At 38.8% G+C, this 17,425-nt stretch overlaps 1 protein-coding gene across 2 annotated transcripts in view; it reads left to right on the forward strand.

Moving 5' to 3' along the window:
- Positions 1-17,425, forward strand: part of LOC139717459 (inactive tyrosine-protein kinase transmembrane receptor ROR1-like) — a 160,846-nt gene that overhangs the window by 124,663 nt on the left and 18,758 nt on the right. For both annotated transcript variants that reach the window (XM_071628964.1, XM_071628965.1), the window contains exons 4-7: positions 365-395; positions 14,949-15,388; positions 16,414-16,444; positions 16,833-17,134. In XM_071628964.1, the coding sequence (XP_071485065.1) occupies positions 365-395; positions 14,949-15,388; positions 16,414-16,444; positions 16,833-17,134 (804 nt within the window). The remainder of the gene's footprint in view (positions 1-364; positions 396-14,948; positions 15,389-16,413; positions 16,445-16,832; positions 17,135-17,425) is intronic.

The raw sequence follows: 17,425 nt of genomic DNA on the forward strand, positions 1-17,425 counted from the left end.
GTTTGTAGAGCAGGGGCATAATGAAACAATCAGGTCCATGTTATACTTAGCATCTTTGTCTATTTCAGCCACAGTCATATCGAATCTACGAGTTAGTCATTCAAATTTTATGTTTACCTTTTCATTCCTCAACTCACTTATAACCTGGCCTGTCAGTCATTCTTGTAAAATTCCTCCACATATGGTAGCTATTAGTTATTGAAGTCTCTTGCTCATAGGGCATGGTAGATGGAACATAGAACACAGTACATCATTACTAGAAAGCATTACACACATTTCACCTACATTAATGTCAGTTCCATCATGTCCTGAAATAAAGTCTCATAAATGTTTTGTTTCTTTTTTTTCCCCCTCTCTCTTCCAGATGCACCCAACTACAGTGATGGCAGTGAAAGGTGAGTGCCCCAAATCAGTTGTTTAATGTGACTGACCAGTCCCATAATGGGCAACACTTAGATAATTATCCATTTAGGTCCCAATGATCAAGGCTTGATTATTTCTTTTTTTATGTAACTGTAATTCCCTTTTCCATCTTAGTTACGCATAGGTACACTGTAAGCTATGAATCGCACCTAGTAAAAAAAAATGAATGGAGTAGAAATCACATTGAAGCTGTATATAGTCAGTGTCAGTCTGCTCTTCATTTTTTCCATTTTGAAAGGTAGGGAGAAGGAACTACTAAATTCTGCTGTCCCAAAGATGCCGTACTAGTCAGCAGCATCACAAGTGTAAGGTTTGAGTGCAGCAGAATGTTGCCAAATATAGAACAGGTGTGACTCTAGTCAAGCTCACCTAGTAGGCTTACCTCCTTGATCAAGTTAACCTGTTGAGGACGGACTGATTTTGCTACAACACACATCTCCCTGAGTATACTCAGGACTCGTCCTCCAAGGGTTAAGCACTCTGTGAATAAAAAATAAAAACATCCAAAAGTTGCTGACACTTCTACAGTGTTGACCAGCAATAGTTGCATAATCTTTAGCCAGAGAAATTGGCACATTGCTTTTAGTACCAGACTTCACGTTGGTAAGTGTTTTTCATTCATGTCTCCCAGAATGTGTCTGGCTATTTGTGAGAAGCTTTTCTGGCTGTGACTGAGTGCTCTGTTGACATTAATTGACCTCTGGAAATCATGTTATCCTTCTCACATCACAGCCTGGTCCAAACTCCGATGCTGTGCCTCCAGGCGGCATGTCATGCCTAATCGATTGACAAAATTGCTTCCCAGTCAGGACTAAGAATTTTATCAGGACGCCAAGAAGGGACATTGCCTTCTTGAGACTTAAAGATGTTCATTGTGCTTTTAAGTGGTGAATATTAAAGTAAAAACATAGTTCTCATGTGCCTGCAGAACTGTTGATTTCTGCTGTAAAAAAAAAGAATGTACATATCTGCATGAGAAATGTGTGAAATAATGCTGTAATAACACAATTTCAGTTGTGTAATGAAGAAAATGTGAAATATTAGCCAAGAAGGTTCGCCGGAAGTACTGCAATCTTAGGGCTTACCCGATCGTGGTTGCTACAGTACGTAATGTTTTATAATCGGTTATCGATAATCAATAAATAGTGCCACAGCAGTATCCATCAATCTTCTGCGCTGGAGTGAATCGCATGCAGCTTGTTGGAAAATATGATTACTAGTGCACGATTGATCATCACGTAACATTCTATCTACTAATTACTTAATGGGGATGGAGCTTCAGGAATTAAAAATCATGTACTCTGATCAAAATTATTTTACACCTTTGATCTCAAATACTCCAAAACAACTTAGTATCCTCTGAAAATGCATCAGCAAGTCAGTTTTTAGGTAGACCCTTCTGAGGTATTGCAAGCAAATTCCAAATGGTAAAAGATAATTTTTTAGCTCTTCTGAGAACTATTTTTTGGCTTTAATGGCAATGGTAATGGCAATTATCATTTTTCTAAAATGTGAAAAGCTTTGTTCCAAAAACTAATATGTTATTGCTGGGTTGTGTAGTGTCATGGTGGCATTAGCCGTTTGATCACTGGAATGACATGAACATTGTGGAAAATAAGTGAGACTTACAAACCTAGCAATCAACAGGGTGAGGTCATTCACAACATCATTTGAGCAATGGCTATTGTACATGCTGAACATTTCACAGGGGTTTTATTCCCACTATTTTGTGAGTGACAAATAAAAGTGAATATAACAACTTGCCAAAGCATTGCCTTTCAATTGTGAGTACTACGTGAATAGTATGTGAATAATGAACTTGGTATTAATGCGCAGCATAGGCAGACGGTAGCCGCACACCAACACCTAGGCTTGTATGTGCACATTCATGCCTATGTGCGGAGTGAATGCAAGCACTATGATATTCACATTCATTCCTTGGTTGACACACTTGTAGTATGCATCAGCTGCAATCGAGGTACGTGTTTGAAATTTTATTCATAAGTGAGGAGAATTTTCTTGAAATTGGAAATGCCTTAATAAGGTAACCCCATTTCCGTTTTCAGGTGGAAATTGCTCATTTAGCTCCTTATTTAAAGGAAGTACAACTGCTGTCATTCCTTTGCAGTCTATCTCGATCACGAATTTGCCATTTTCTGCTCATAGGTAGTTCCTGATCGTGAATTCAACCACCCACAAAGTTGTCTCACAGCTCCGGATTTGCGAAATATGCCTGTGAAATATTTGGCATCTACAGTAGTTTCCATGGTGACAAAATTCATTTTAGGACACCGATATTTTGATGACTCGTTGCCAATGAGGCATTTGCATAGACAAGTGGGTGAAAGCTTCCCAAGTAGGAGCTAATTGTACACGGAGTCTGATCTCTCATACAATGGAGCTAGGAGGAATAGAGAGGTGCCATTTAGTACTTCTAAAAGGGATGACCTGGCAAAGAGAGGAGATGACTTTTCATGGTGGTATCTGTCTTTAAACTATGGTAGGGATGTGTGATGTCAGAGAGCAGATTTTCTGTGATAGGTTCCTTGCCATATGCTGCTACTCAACAAGCTATCCTGCTCTGAATCCAGCAACCTATTTTTTTCTGTATTGTGGCTTTCAAACCCCAAAAGGTGATTAAGTCAAGGATTCCTTCCGGCAGGAAGAAAATAACCTCTGATATTTGGATTTCATTAACACCGTCTCCCACATAAACACACTTTGGCTCCTGGATGTCAAATGTTAAGTGCATTGTTTGCACAGAGTGAGGCTGTAGTGATACACCTCACATAGTGAAAGGCTACACATCTGGACGAGAATATACACAGCACTAAAAAACATGTAACAAATTTAAGACATTTCTGAAGAAAAACATCATCAATGACAGTGTTAATATATTTTGTAAATCCTTGGATCAGAGGAGGGGGCAAACTCAATTTGTATCTTGATTCAGAAGCCTACCAGGTCATCTCACAAAGTGGTAGGCTGTGGTACTCCAGAAGTATGACGGATGAAGTGTGAGTCCAATCTCCACATAGTTTGCCACATGCTAGGATTATTGAACACATGACCGGGGCCATATTTTGCGGGGTATACTTTACACCAGTGACCCACTTTTGGCTGCTATTTGTAGACTGTGCCTTTGTTCTACAAAGTCCAGATCTGCCAATTACCATGACATCAGGAACCACCTGCTCATCAGTGAGTGAGCCTTGTAGAGGGAGGATGGGAGGAACGGAGGTCAGGGCAGATAGAGAGAGCGAGAGAAGGAGGGGTGGAAGAGGAAGAGGAAGAGAACTTGGTTAGGGAAGCAAGGAAGAGTGACTGCTGGATGTGAGGATGAGCTAGGAATGAAGAGAGGGAGGAGCAGAGGAAAAAGAAATGAAAGAGAGAGAGAGAGGGAAGGATGATGAAGAAGAGAAATGCTGAAAGCAATACTGGTGTGATGCAAATATACACAAATATATAAATCAGGAAAAGTGTAAGATGGTTAGCAAGCTCCAGTAGAAAGATGAATTTTTGAGAAAGCAGAGAAGTGGGATGAAAGTGAAGGATTACCTCCGCATCATAAATGGCAGTGTTCACCAAACAGAGCAAAAACACGTAATTCAGTGTAATTCAGTGTTTTCTTGTTGGTGATTATAAGAGTACAAACAGCTGCAACTACATTGTGTTCACAATCACAGTTCACACTCACAATAAATATAGATACCTTGGTACCTAGCCATAGAGGTAAACCAACACAATAAGGAGATGGTCGAATAGATATGGATGTATATAAATGAATGTATACAGATGTATGCATTTAAATATGCTATTCACTATTTATTGAATGTATGTGGGCTCATTAATGCTGACAAGACACAACTGTAACTACTGTTTGATTAAAGTTTATCACACATTTACTGCTACACCACCAGCATTTGCCGCACAGACCAGCTCTACACTTGGGTTGAGTTTATTGGTACAGATTGCATTAGAGTTTGCACAAGTAAATCAAATGCCATTAGAAATGGGATGTGCCAATTGTATATAATAAGTGAGTGTTTGAATTTATTTGAATTTTTAAAAGAAATCATTTTGTATCTAAAAAAGTATGCATTTGGATTTACTTTTTAATATTTTAAGACATTTTGTCTGTGTTGCAGATGAATGTAGATTCACAAATCTGTTGAATTCCGTTGAATTCAATGTGAAGTACAGTGTTTGGTCATGTTGGTCTTGTCATAATCCTCTGTCCCCTTACCTTCATAGATGTTACAGTTTGATTTATCCCTTCCATGTGGTCTATGATTGCATAAAAAGGATCAATCTTGACTGCGTGAGCACCATAAGCTTTTGTAGGGTTATGAGTGTTTCTGTGTCCTATTACCTTTGTCAGATGTCTCAAAAAAATACAAGCCGTTAAATGAGTGCCAGTATCATATTCTTGATAAAAATGAACCATACATACAAGGGTTTATACTTCTCTTCTTTGTTTATTTACATTTCAGTGTTTCCATATCTAAAGAAGATACAGAGCATGAATAAGTAAAAACCGGAGTCATCATTTTATTACTATTATTATTATTATTATCATCATCATTATCATTATCATTATCATGGCCAAAGATACATACAACACAAGTAGTTCCCTTATTTGACGTATGACATAGGCAAGCCTCTCTACGTACTTCTTGGTAAAAGGTTTAAAATCATAGGTACATTTAGCTAGGGTAAAGTAAAGTTTGTCAGTGTGTTTTGCAGGGATCTCACTCCATCTCTCTCTTTGATCTCTCTACAAAGTCTATGCATTCGCTTTCCCCTGTCTATCTCTCTGTGTATGTATCTATCTCTTTATATATCTCTATCTCTCTCTATATCTCTCTATGTATCTCTCTCTATATATATATGTACATGTATATATATATATATATATATATATATATATATATATATATATATATATATATATATATATATATATATATATATATGTACCTATATATATGCATCTCTTTGTATATCTCTATATATCTCTATCTCTCTATATATCTCTATCTCTCCCTTTCTTGCCATATCTCTCTGTATTTCTCCCTCTCTCTCTCTTTGTCTTTGTCTCCTATTGTGATTTATACTTCTTTTGTTTTTTCTTATCTTTTGACTTCTACTTGTCTTTTTTTGTTATTTCTCTCCTATTTTACATTTTTCCTTTCTGTCTATCTTTTCCATCCCAATTTCTCCTTTTTGTTTTGCTCACTCCAAAATTGTTCATATTTCTTTTGTCAGTATATACCCTTTTCTTCTTGCTACTATGCTGCCCCCTTCCCCCCTCACACTCCCTGCTCCCTGGTATGCCTTCACATCTCACAACCTCCCTGGTGTCCCTTACATCCCTCACCCCGCTTGAGGAATGGTAGAGAGGGTCATCCAGGTAGAAGGTATAGCTTGTACCAGAATTCATGAGCCTCAAAAGTGACCTCACCTTCCTTCCTTTCCTCCTATACTGAGTAGCCAGATTGACAGCTTGTTCCAAGCCTCTCATCTTACATCACATTTCTGACAGATGTGATGATTCACTTGTTGCATAAGTCATGTGAATCGCTAAGGAGGGCGAGATGATGATGAGCTTGGTTACCAAGACTCGGAGGGGGTCATCTCAGTAAGACTGCCGGCTGGAGTGGGGCGGGGGCAGGATAGGACAGGCCACGTCACTCAATGTTTAAAACATAGTAAGCTGCTTGTTGCCATGGCAATCATGCTGGTCATTCTTAGATATCTCCAACCTAGGCCAGTCCTTAAGACTCTGGAAAACTGGAATTGGAGCACTCACTCAATCATGTTTCTCCCTTGCATGATAGAGTAGCCAACCCGACAGCACTCACTGACAAAGTAGCATAAATGAATGATGAGAAGAGTGGGATAGCTGCATCTTTCGCTTGCTAGCCTTGGTTTGTTAGTGCGTAATAAAATGAGAAAAACCACATAAAACCTAGTAATAACTCAGACAAAGGACCATTATCATAATGAAGTCTACAAAATGACATCCGAGGATTACCTGCAGTTTTGCAAGTTTCCATTTAAAAGATGAATTTCATTTTGGTGTATACTGTAAAAGTGGAAATTTTCGCGTATTTCGCGCAACCAGAAACTAGCGCGAAAATAAAAGCACGCAAATTTTTTTGCTTGCCATATGTGCCTGTGCGTGATGTCTTGATTCCGCGCAATTAAAAACACGTGAAACTCTTCCGACCCGGCCAGGCGGGAAAAATTAGTCATGCGAAAATATCCACTTTTACAGTACCGGTATACCTTTTCCCCCATTTATCTTAGCTCTTTGCAAAGAAAATATATCTCTATGGCAATGTGTTTTTATACCCAATGAAAAGATAAAAGCTCTGTATGAAGATTATCTGGTAACTGGCAAGCATACATGTAACTTCATTTCTCATTAAAAGTAAAATTTGAATCTTACAATCATTTATGCAATATGTGATCTATCAGTTGTGTATCCTTTGTCTTTATACTTGTTATTTAGGCCCAAGAGTTGTACTGGATAAAAGATTCAAGTCGTGGAAATAAACTTTCTTGTCTTTTTTCTTTGCATATGCTATTGTAGATGAATTGTAATTACACTGTCACATAAAGTTAAGAATCTTTTCATCCACTACTTCATGCATTCATGCATTAAAAACTGTCAATTTGCCACAGAAAGTCAGTCTCTACATGGCATGCAATCAGATTTCATGTACCAAAAATGTAATTCAAATATCTATCATTGGCAATGTCTTTTGTTGCAATTACTTTGGGACTTTAAATTTATTTAAAATATTGCACAGAAGAACAAAAATGTCATCAAACTTATTTGACCATGCAGTCGACAAAAGTAGATTTATGTTTTGTTCATAAAGAGTTTAATAGGTTCCCCCTGTGTACAGGCGGAAGCAATAGACCCATATGGTTACCATGACTACACAACAATTGTTACTATTGTTCCGTCTAACATTATGAGATATTCATATTGTGATAGTATGTGTCTGTCATGTCTGTCATATCAAGGATCAATAAATCATTTTTTTTCTGGAGCCCAAGCTCACTCCCCAACATAGACCTGCAACTCCTAATGCCCCACCCTTTTTGTTCTTCCTCCCAACATTTCCTCTCCTCCCCCACCCCCAAATCCCTGCAGCTTTCACCTGACCCCACCCCCTTCCCCCTAGAAACAAATCGGATAAAAAGAAAAGAGGATCCAATGCAAGCTCTCCACTGGGATTCCGTCTTGACGACAAGCTTACATATGTCAGGAAAGGAAAACAAACTGGAGGAATGAGAGAAAATAGTTACTGAAATAAACTTTGCGCAAAGTGATTAAGATAGATGAAGACAGGTGAAAAGATGGCGTTTAGGGATAGCAGCCAAAACTCTGTGTGACAGAAAAATTTCAGGCTTTTCTTTTCTGGCTACCTAGCCCAGATGTCCCTCAATTTTGATCCAATGTCTGAGATATTTGACAAGGTGTTTCAAGAGGAGTTCGATGAGATCATTTGAATAATATTCCCAATTATCATTTCAGAAACACTTCACTGAGTTGAATTCCATCAAACTCCTACCAAACATTCTTCCTACAGGTATATTCCATCAGATAATAGCTAAATGTGCTGGAATTACTTCTTATTGAAGCAGTCTTCTCTACAAACTTTAGCAGACTTTTCTGTTTTGTTGAAACACCCTAACCCCGTAGAGCTGGCCTTAAAAAACAGTGCAACGAACTTGGATGTCGTGATGATAGCGCCCTCGCCAGCAGCTTTGCGTGTAGATTTTCCATTTGTCACACGAAACAACCGTCATTGATTACGACGGACCCCTCCAAGCTCCCCGTCTTGTTTGGGAGGGCTCCACAGCCTAATAAGAGTGGAGTCCCTATCATTGGCTGATCACGAGATGGGATTCGGAACGGCCTACTGGTGACAGAATGTTGTTATCTGCAATGATTAGATCGCCCCCCTCTTCCTATTTGCTTTATGTGTTTATGGCTAATTTGCATCGTACTTGCCACGTCCGTGAACATGACAAATATTGGGTTTTTGCACCTCTCGCCCCTCGCTGAAATTTGAACAAGGAAGAGCTGGTGCACGGGACAAACTCTCTCTCTTCAAACCCAAGTTGTGCCGACACTTCTTTTTCTGCCTTCTCAGTCGTTTCTATTTGTTGTTCTCATGTCCTGAGCTTTTCTCTACGTCTTCTTTCCCATGCTGTCTTTTTTTTCAAATATCTTGTCTCTTTCTTGTGTCCATCTCTCTCTCTCTCTTTCTTCAGTCCTTATTTGTTCCACTCTGGAGTAGATCCCAGGCACTTTCTAGAGATTGATGTGTGTATCTGAGGACGACAGAGAGGGTAGTACTTGGGCTGACATGCCAAGCACAAGCCTAAAGTTGCTGGCATTTAATCCTTCCTCTTCCTTCTTAGTATGGACTGCAGGTTGACACAGGCGACTCCCATCACAGAAAAGTCCTTGGGACCAGCCGTTTTCTGTAGTTATATCAAAATTTCATTAAAGCACTGCTGAACAAATAAAGTATGTAAAGATATGTAGATTATAATTTTGGCACCTGAATTTTTGCTTCATTATCATGAATTTCATTACAACTGTGTTCATCTAAAGAAAATTGTACTTTATTGAGCACAGGCTCTTTGTATGTATGCATGTATTTGTGTGTGTGTGTCAAATGTGGATGTCAGTATGTCTGTGTGTGTGAGTCTATGTGTGTCTGTTTATGTGTGTGTGTACCTGGTACCGGTATTTTTGTTTATCTGTGTGTGAATATGTGTTAACATGTCCAAACATTCTGAAAGATTCAATTACTCCAAATACCTTTTGTTATTGCAAAACTATTAAGATGTAATTATTCATATGTAAAGATTCAGGCTTCAAATCTGAGCTCCTTTAGACTGAACTCCCCTTCATGCATTTAAACACCACTGAGCGAGTTAGAGGCAACCATGTCAGTTCTACACATATAGATAATCACTTGACTTATTAAAAGAAAACAGCAGTCTTTGTACATAGAAATGAACACAAATTTACACAAATTCTGAATGACATACACAGTATGAGATTATGTGATGTATCTCAGAAATTATGTTTTGATTTTTACCTATATGACTAAATCAGCAGCATTTCAATCTGACAGAAAATGAGGCATATGTTGCATGACGCTTTATAGGACATCTAATGAATGCAAGCCAGCATTAATAATTCTATAGTGTAGAGATGATGTACCAGTAAACATTATGCATGCTCTGCAAGTTTGCTGTAAAGTTGTATTCCAATTTGAGCAGATTCCATTGGTACTCATCAAGTATATTTTAAGTTGCGCTGTACTCTGGCACTCGGAAGTCAATATTTCTCACCATTCATGCTATCCTTCTGTCCTTTGCTTTTTCTTTCTGTCCTTTTACATTTCTACTTCTCAATCATCCAATCAATACTCATGATGGATCAAATCCAGCACTCAGTCTACCTCCCAACCCCCCCCCCCCAAAAACTGTAAAACGGGCATTGATTATTTCACTATGTCCGCATCAAACGAGATGTGAGGGATTCCAGGGCACTGACAGCCGACTTAACGAGATGAGTCGTTTCCTTCATCGCTCATCTTCATTCCGTCTCACGTGTCTGGCCGGCTATTGATTTGTGGGTATCTGGGGGGAGATGCCTCCTGCATCTTTGATAACGTGGCTGGTGGAAGATGGCGGATCGCCAATGAATTCTTGATGTAATTTGGGAAAAATCTTCAGAGGAACTCTTGCGCCCAAGAAGGAATTTTTTCAAACATCCGAACAAGAGTTTATTGCCTCTCTGCATGTCATCGTGGCCTCAATAGCAGTCTGGTATCTTGCTGTATATTTCATGCAGATCTCACATGATGAGTACTGCTACAAACACATGTTGGTTCAGTGCCTCTCTGGCTGGTGAATTAGCTGACTTGGAAGGCCTCTCCATGTTTCCATTATCTCATAAAAGTGTCTGATTAAAGATGGCATCATCAGTTCCATGTTTTTTTCACTCCCCAGGACAAAAACTAGGCCAAAATGCCTCTGCACACATATTTTCATCATTGTGCAGGAAGTTAATGATATCATGTAAAAAAATATGGACCATCTTTTTCACTCATTTGCATAGAATAGTTACGGTATCTTATTCTCTGCAAGTTTTTGTTATAAACACATGACAGACATACTTTGGTATGCAGGAAAATGTTTTTCCTATATCAAGACAAAGCTTATCTCAGGCTTTATTTTTCAATGTGAACAGACCTGTCTCTCTCTGATGGCTTTGTCCCTGAGTACATCGTTTCATTATTTTGTGGAGATTCAGTATACGAGATGGTGGCATATAATTGTCCTCAATCACTAGCAAAAACTGACTTGCGTGTGATGAGTCAACAGGTATGATAAAGTTTGCATGCTGTGGGATTAATGGTCATCGTGTTGCCCTCCTATTGTGACACAGTGATGATGGCTGCAGAACGACCATCAAGATAGTTCCATGCAAACACAGTGAAACTTGAAAGGTGTGAGACTATCAGTGCAGCAATATCTTGAGATGATGAAATATTGAATATTGGGCATCCAACAAATGTACCCTGAGAAGCAAAGTGCCAAAATTTTTGGATTTTATGCCTTTTCACTCACTGTATTGATTTCTTTGAATCATTTCTTTCTTAATAGTATTAGGTGCCTTGTTCAGTTGCCTTTAAGTGTAAGGGTTATATCTTAACAGGGTTATATCTAGGACAGTGAGACATATACCCTACATATACCCTGTAGGTATTCTCCAAGCTGGGCAATTCCACGGTAACTGACGTTACACGTAAGGATTTTCATGAAATTGTTTACCTTGTAGTTTTGTGAATGAAAGCACCTTGGGCTTGCAATTAGCATTGATGAATAAGTTCCTGAGAATGAAGAAATAGGTGGAAAGTTTTTCTCTCAAACTGCATTTCTTATCACATAGCAAGTGAAAATGTGGCGGTAACTGACGTTACGGAAAAAGGACATGGGAAATTATGGTGTAGATGTAAATGGAAATATCTCATGTCCCTGACTTCTAGCCTTTACGTGTTTAATATGGCAATACACCTAGGTTCTTAGGAACAGGTGTGCAAAATAATGTGCACTTTAGTTGTCTCCTTTTACCACCATGCCAATTTCAGTGAAGGCATGACGGTAACTGACGTTACGTAACTGACGTTACGCTTACATTTGCCATAGGGTTTACACATGCAAAATCATGATTGGGAATAGCTATGTGATATTTCATAATTCTGACCATTCAGAATGATTTGGTTGATATGGAGTCATACCTTGGTTCATCAGTCATAAATACACAATGAAATGAAACAGTAGTCCATTTTCTTTGTGTTCTATGAAGACTTAAAGGTAAACATGTCAGTAACTGACGTTACGTAACTGACGTTACACATACTTTGCTGTGGGGTTTACAGAGAACTAATTTATTTAACAGGTTATTATACTAGTGCAATGTACCAGTGACAATCCCAGGCAACTGCAGCAACAAATTAAATCAAAATCTAAAGACACAAATAATATTGGGTGGGCCCTTAGGAGGCACCCCCCCCCCCCCCATGCCATAACACAGTTGGGCAAAAATAATGTAAATGCACAAGAGGATATTTCTTGACATTTGTCTGAAGATTTAATTTTTATTCAACATTTATGATTACACAGAGCCATTAATAGATTAAGCAGTTCCAAGTATAAATATGTTGACATGACTAAGGGCTTTTTTGTTTGTTTGTTTGTTTGTTTTTTAATGAACAGGAAAGTTTTTATCTACATAGAGTGCTCCACCCATAATACCTTGTAGTACTACACAAAACATGGATACTTTTGTGCTTGAAAAAAATATCAAAATATCTTCCAGGTCATGGGGAAAAAACATGTATCAACTCATAAATATGCATAAATATGTATGAAATCTATTGTGATATATTTCTCCTTCTTTTCTTTATTTTACTCCTGATGATCTCCATCATCAATTGATTTAAATGAAATATTTCTCTGTGAAGAAGAAAAATAAATGCTTTTTTGGTCAAAAGAGCATCATTGTTTTATTCCTAGCTTGAAGTAATTTAACTGTTTTTCTTTTCCTTTTGACTGATATATCACGGCTTGCAAATACATTCGAGATACCAAGAAATCGGACTTTGCAACGAAAGAATACTAAAATCAATATAAAAAACTCTTCCTGTTCATAATTATCATGTGTTGTATTACAAAATGTCCCTGCATGAATAGAATAAAGTAATCAACAAATACACACTGTATGAACAATTTTTTTAAAACCCTATAGAATCCTCTCTCACTTTGAGCAACATCAGTGTTAAGTTTCAAACAATAATGAGTACATGCCTTACGTACCATAATACAAGATGAGCCATGTTAACTACACCACACATTTAAGTGCAAGAGAAGAAATATCTGTTTGTGCATTTGCCTTGAGGTAGAAACTTGACTAAGCTTCCTGAAAAAAAAAGAAAAATGCCAGCAAAAGCAGACATTGGTGAAGATTGTTAAACTGTTGGTATACAGCTGTGCAGAAGTTTTTTTTTTTTATTTTTTTTTATAGAAAATGTGGTTAACATGCAATCATGTCACTGATTAGGCCTGCAAACTTTGGTAGCTTTATCATCCCGTAGGACTGGGAATGTACTAATTTGAGTGCATATACTGCATGTGGCAAACTAAACTTCCAGATGATTTAACCTTAAACTTGTGCTGAATCAAAAATCGAAAGCTCAAGCCCCCCCCCCAAAAAAAAAGATAATCATGGTAAATGAATGAATAAATGAATTTAGAAATAAAATAAGATTAAAAAAATATATATCCATGGACATACCATGGTAATGACATCATTTCCTATGAAAGGGATTGCTGCTCTTTGTTGTAAGTTGACTTCCCAGATGTATTGAAATGGCCAAAAGTCAAAAAATTTGCCTCAGTTATAATTACTGTCATGGTAACTGACGTTACATACTCGTGTATGACGTTTCGGTAACTGACGTTACACATTTTGTAGTGTTCATTTTGACTCTCCAGTATGCCAAGTATCCTTATTTCTGGTATTAAAATAAAGGCATATGGGCATACATTAGAAATCCCAAGTTACATCATACAGCTCACTTCCTTCAATGAATAAACTTAAAAATTCCTTGTTTTTGGTAACTGACGTTACATCCATCATTATCAAAGTAATTAACAGTTTTTATCAAATTCTTTAAAGCTACCAGCTTTTTTTTCTATCGTGTGGTAAAAGACTTCTCTGGTAACTGCATACATATGAAAGATTGTTGTTTAGAGTACTAATAAAGTGGATATACAGAGAGTAAGTTATGCGACAATACACTCTTTTCACCATTGAGTTATAGGCATATTTTGGCAGCCATTTTGAAAATCAAAATGGCCGCTTTTATTGAAAAACATAATGATTCTTAAAACTTCAACTCAAGTACTGTCTGAAAATGTATGGTGTTTGAAACAAATATCACTTTGAATTTTTGGCACCTGTGTCCTAGTTACCGTGGAATTGCCCAGCTGTGCTATCTGTATTCGACCTTAGTTTATCAAGTCAAGCATTTCTTCAGGTTGTGTTGCGACCGCACTTTTTTCAGGAAATTAAATGTTGATCGCATTCTAATCCTCTCACAAGCATATGGAACATTCTGTTCCCTCTCAGATAAACAGTACATGTCATCATTACAGGATTTTGTACCAAATGTTTAACTTACACGTACCTACATCTATTTTGTTAATGTTCTTTTTTTTTTCTTTTTCTATTTATATTTTTGCAATTTGAAAATTAAAATCACTATGGCTGGAAAGCCCAACATCAGCCATGTTTCCATGACACCACTGTTTCTTCTTTTGACTCCATAAAAGACTATCAATAACTGCAGGTGTTATCTGTGGTCAGTAATAAGACTTGTGCTGATTTGTGCTGATAGCTATACAGAGGTCTGTATGTGCTTTTACTCATTTTATAGTCAAGATGTACCATGAGAATTTTCTGAGCAGCTTTCGCCAGCCGGGACAAAATGCACTCCCTCAACCTGATATGGTAATGTAATCATGCACAGAGTGAAATGTCAGGTTCGTGTGCGCTCGCAATCATCACATGGTCACGTTCATGTCAAAGACAGTGTGTGGGAATGTTGTGGTGATGCACTTTTGAGTCCTTTGTGCACTGGTCACTTTAAAAAAGTTCAGCAAAATTCCCTTGTCAAAATTAGCCTTGGACATGAGAATGAGCTTATTACAGCTCTTGCTTACCACTCTCATGGCATAAGAAAAGTCAATGCTATGAGTATTTGGGTACCCTCGAGCCTGATGGGATAGGGACAGACATTTATTTCATCTTATTTGCTCAAGGCAAGTTTCATTTAGTATATCTCTTTCAGTGTTTCGATTCATTACCAATATCCCTGTTGCAATGACAAAATGATTCTTCTCTCCTCCTACTGCAGTGAGTATTCAGCCACTGAGGATGAGGCCCAGTGTGAAATCTACCAGGGAACAGTCTGCAACCCTCCCTTCGTCCAGAGCCAGGTCTACATCGAGGTGGGCCAGACCCAGGCCGCCGTCGAGGCCCAGCTGGTCCAGGCCCTGCACCAGATCAGGACCGACCTGCCGGACCTGGACGAGCGCTGCACCCGCTACCTGCGGCCCTCCATGTGCCTCACCGCCTTTCCCATGTGCACGGAGCGGCCGCGCCTCAGCATTTACCGCATGTGCTACGAAGAATGCACCCTCCTCACCACGAGCATCTGTCGCTCAGTCATCGACTACGTGGACAGTCGGCCTGAGCTGGGGCTGGTCGATCTGTTGCCAATTTGCACTGACCTGCCACTGCCCGGCAGCAATGCAGAAAATGCTTGTATTCAAATGGGCATTTCACAGACTGGAGGTAAGACTAATTCTCTAACCAGCAGTAAATGTTCTTTTTTTTTTCAATGATAAAATGCCAAATCAATCCAAAATAACAGTCCAGAAAGAATGTATCAGTTTAGAATGAATATAATGAGATTTGACCTATGTTTCCAGCAATATAAATGCAAGGTAGTATATGAGACATTTTCTAGTGTAGGAAAAGTATCCATGCATCAAAAGAGAGCATTAATATGTCTTTATGAGAATATTTCACTTGCTGCACAATCCAGCTAATAATAAAGAGTTGTTAGAGTGTGACATCAAGTGGTGGCTCTATGACGGTAGTGAAAACATCTAATGTAAGAGTGGTATGAGTCATGTAAATGGGCTGGTGTGATCCGAGAAGAATCAATAAGCATCAGATATCAGCCGTGCTATTTCAGCACAAGTCTTTTCTCTAAGGTGATTGTAACGTAGAGTAAGGCGGGAATGTAAGGAAAAGAAAATATTGATTGTCACGGATACGCGTCCTTGACGAAGGGGCAAAATTGGAGGCAATGTGTGAGACACAGCCACCAAGAGTGAGATGATCGGACGGATGAGGCCTCATGCACCTTCAGGAAACTGTATCTTTTTTACAGTTCGGTTTCCGAGGCACCACCTTTTCAGCCAAACTGTAATCCGACGCCCAACCTTGCAGTCACTCCATGGCCCGGAATCTCCGCCGAAATTAGCCGGCCCAAAAAAAATTTGGAAAGAAAAGTGTGGAGTCTTCTTTCACATGGCCGTGGCGGGTTGGGAGAGAACGCTCTTGGTCATGACTCAATAGCTAATAAGAAGGTGACACCGTCTCATCAACAGTCCATTTGGGCGGAGAGGGGTGCAACCCCCCAGAGGAGCCATGAATCATGACACGCCTACAAGCTACCAGTGAAAACTATTGTTGTGTAAAACAGCTTACAGGTCAGTTGTAATGCATACTACTGCCCAATGTCTTCTCAATGCTGCCTAGTTTTTTACCTTTTTCATTAATTGATATTACTGTTTTTCTCTTGTTTCCAGCTGCAACACTGTCTCCATTTGGTGTGCCAACGTAAGTGAAATCGTTTGAACCTATTTCCTATGTGATATTAAACAGTGTTAGTACGGTCAATCAAGCAATAGCTTGGCAACAGATGTATATGTTTATAAAGTTGATTAAGTTAATGCTTATAGTTCATGTGACTGTTGTTATTATGTTGTACATGGTAGTAAACACATCAGTATTATTCAATGCCTTGTTCAAAAGGACATTGTTTGAATGTGTGTTTTTCTAGTGTTACCATTACGTAATTGAAGATTCGTTATCATTGTCACAAGAATGTAATTTATGCCTGATGCTCCTCTTTTTCAAAGGCAAACACACAAGAAGCACAAGTTTGGTCAATGCTTTCACAGTGCATGCGGCAAAAGATGTGATTTACATTTATGTTCATCCCCAGGACTCGATACTACATAGCAAAGGAGCGCAGCATGAACAATGAGACTGGTCTGAGGACCGGTGACAAGGCCATCCTCCGATGCCGCATCGTGGGCGAGCCAACGCCCCACTACCGGTGGTACAAGAATGATGCTCTCCTCACGGAGCAGCGCAGAGACCGGAGGATCACCACCAGAGAATATGAATGGGGCTCCAAGATGACCATCCGTAATGTGGACACAACGGACATTGGCTACTACAAGTGTGAGGCACAGAATGAAGCTGGGATTCGCTCAACCACTGGAATACTGTTTGTTAGGATTGGTAAGTCTGAATTCATCACCAAACTGCCTTATATTGCAATATTTTCAGTAATCGCTGGTAGCAGTGTACGTAAATCATGCCATGTCATTTCAGCCATATTGATATAAACTTGCGATTAGATTTGATTTGTAGATTTAGAAGTGCAAGTTTACATAGTAAAAGTTATGAGGGAAATAGGCCTACTCAGAATTTGAGATCTTGGGACATTATCAGCTGGTAGATGAGAAAGATGAAATGGAGAGACTGGCTTTGAGGTAGCTGAGATTTCATTCTTTCTCCACTGCAGTGATA

This window comes from Diadema antillarum, unplaced genomic scaffold, assembly GCF_040938485.1.
Source record: "Diadema antillarum isolate AM-2024a unplaced genomic scaffold, OU_Dant_1.0 scf00000075, whole genome shotgun sequence".
Taxonomy (NCBI): Eukaryota; Metazoa; Echinodermata; class Echinoidea; order Diadematoida; family Diadematidae; genus Diadema; species Diadema antillarum.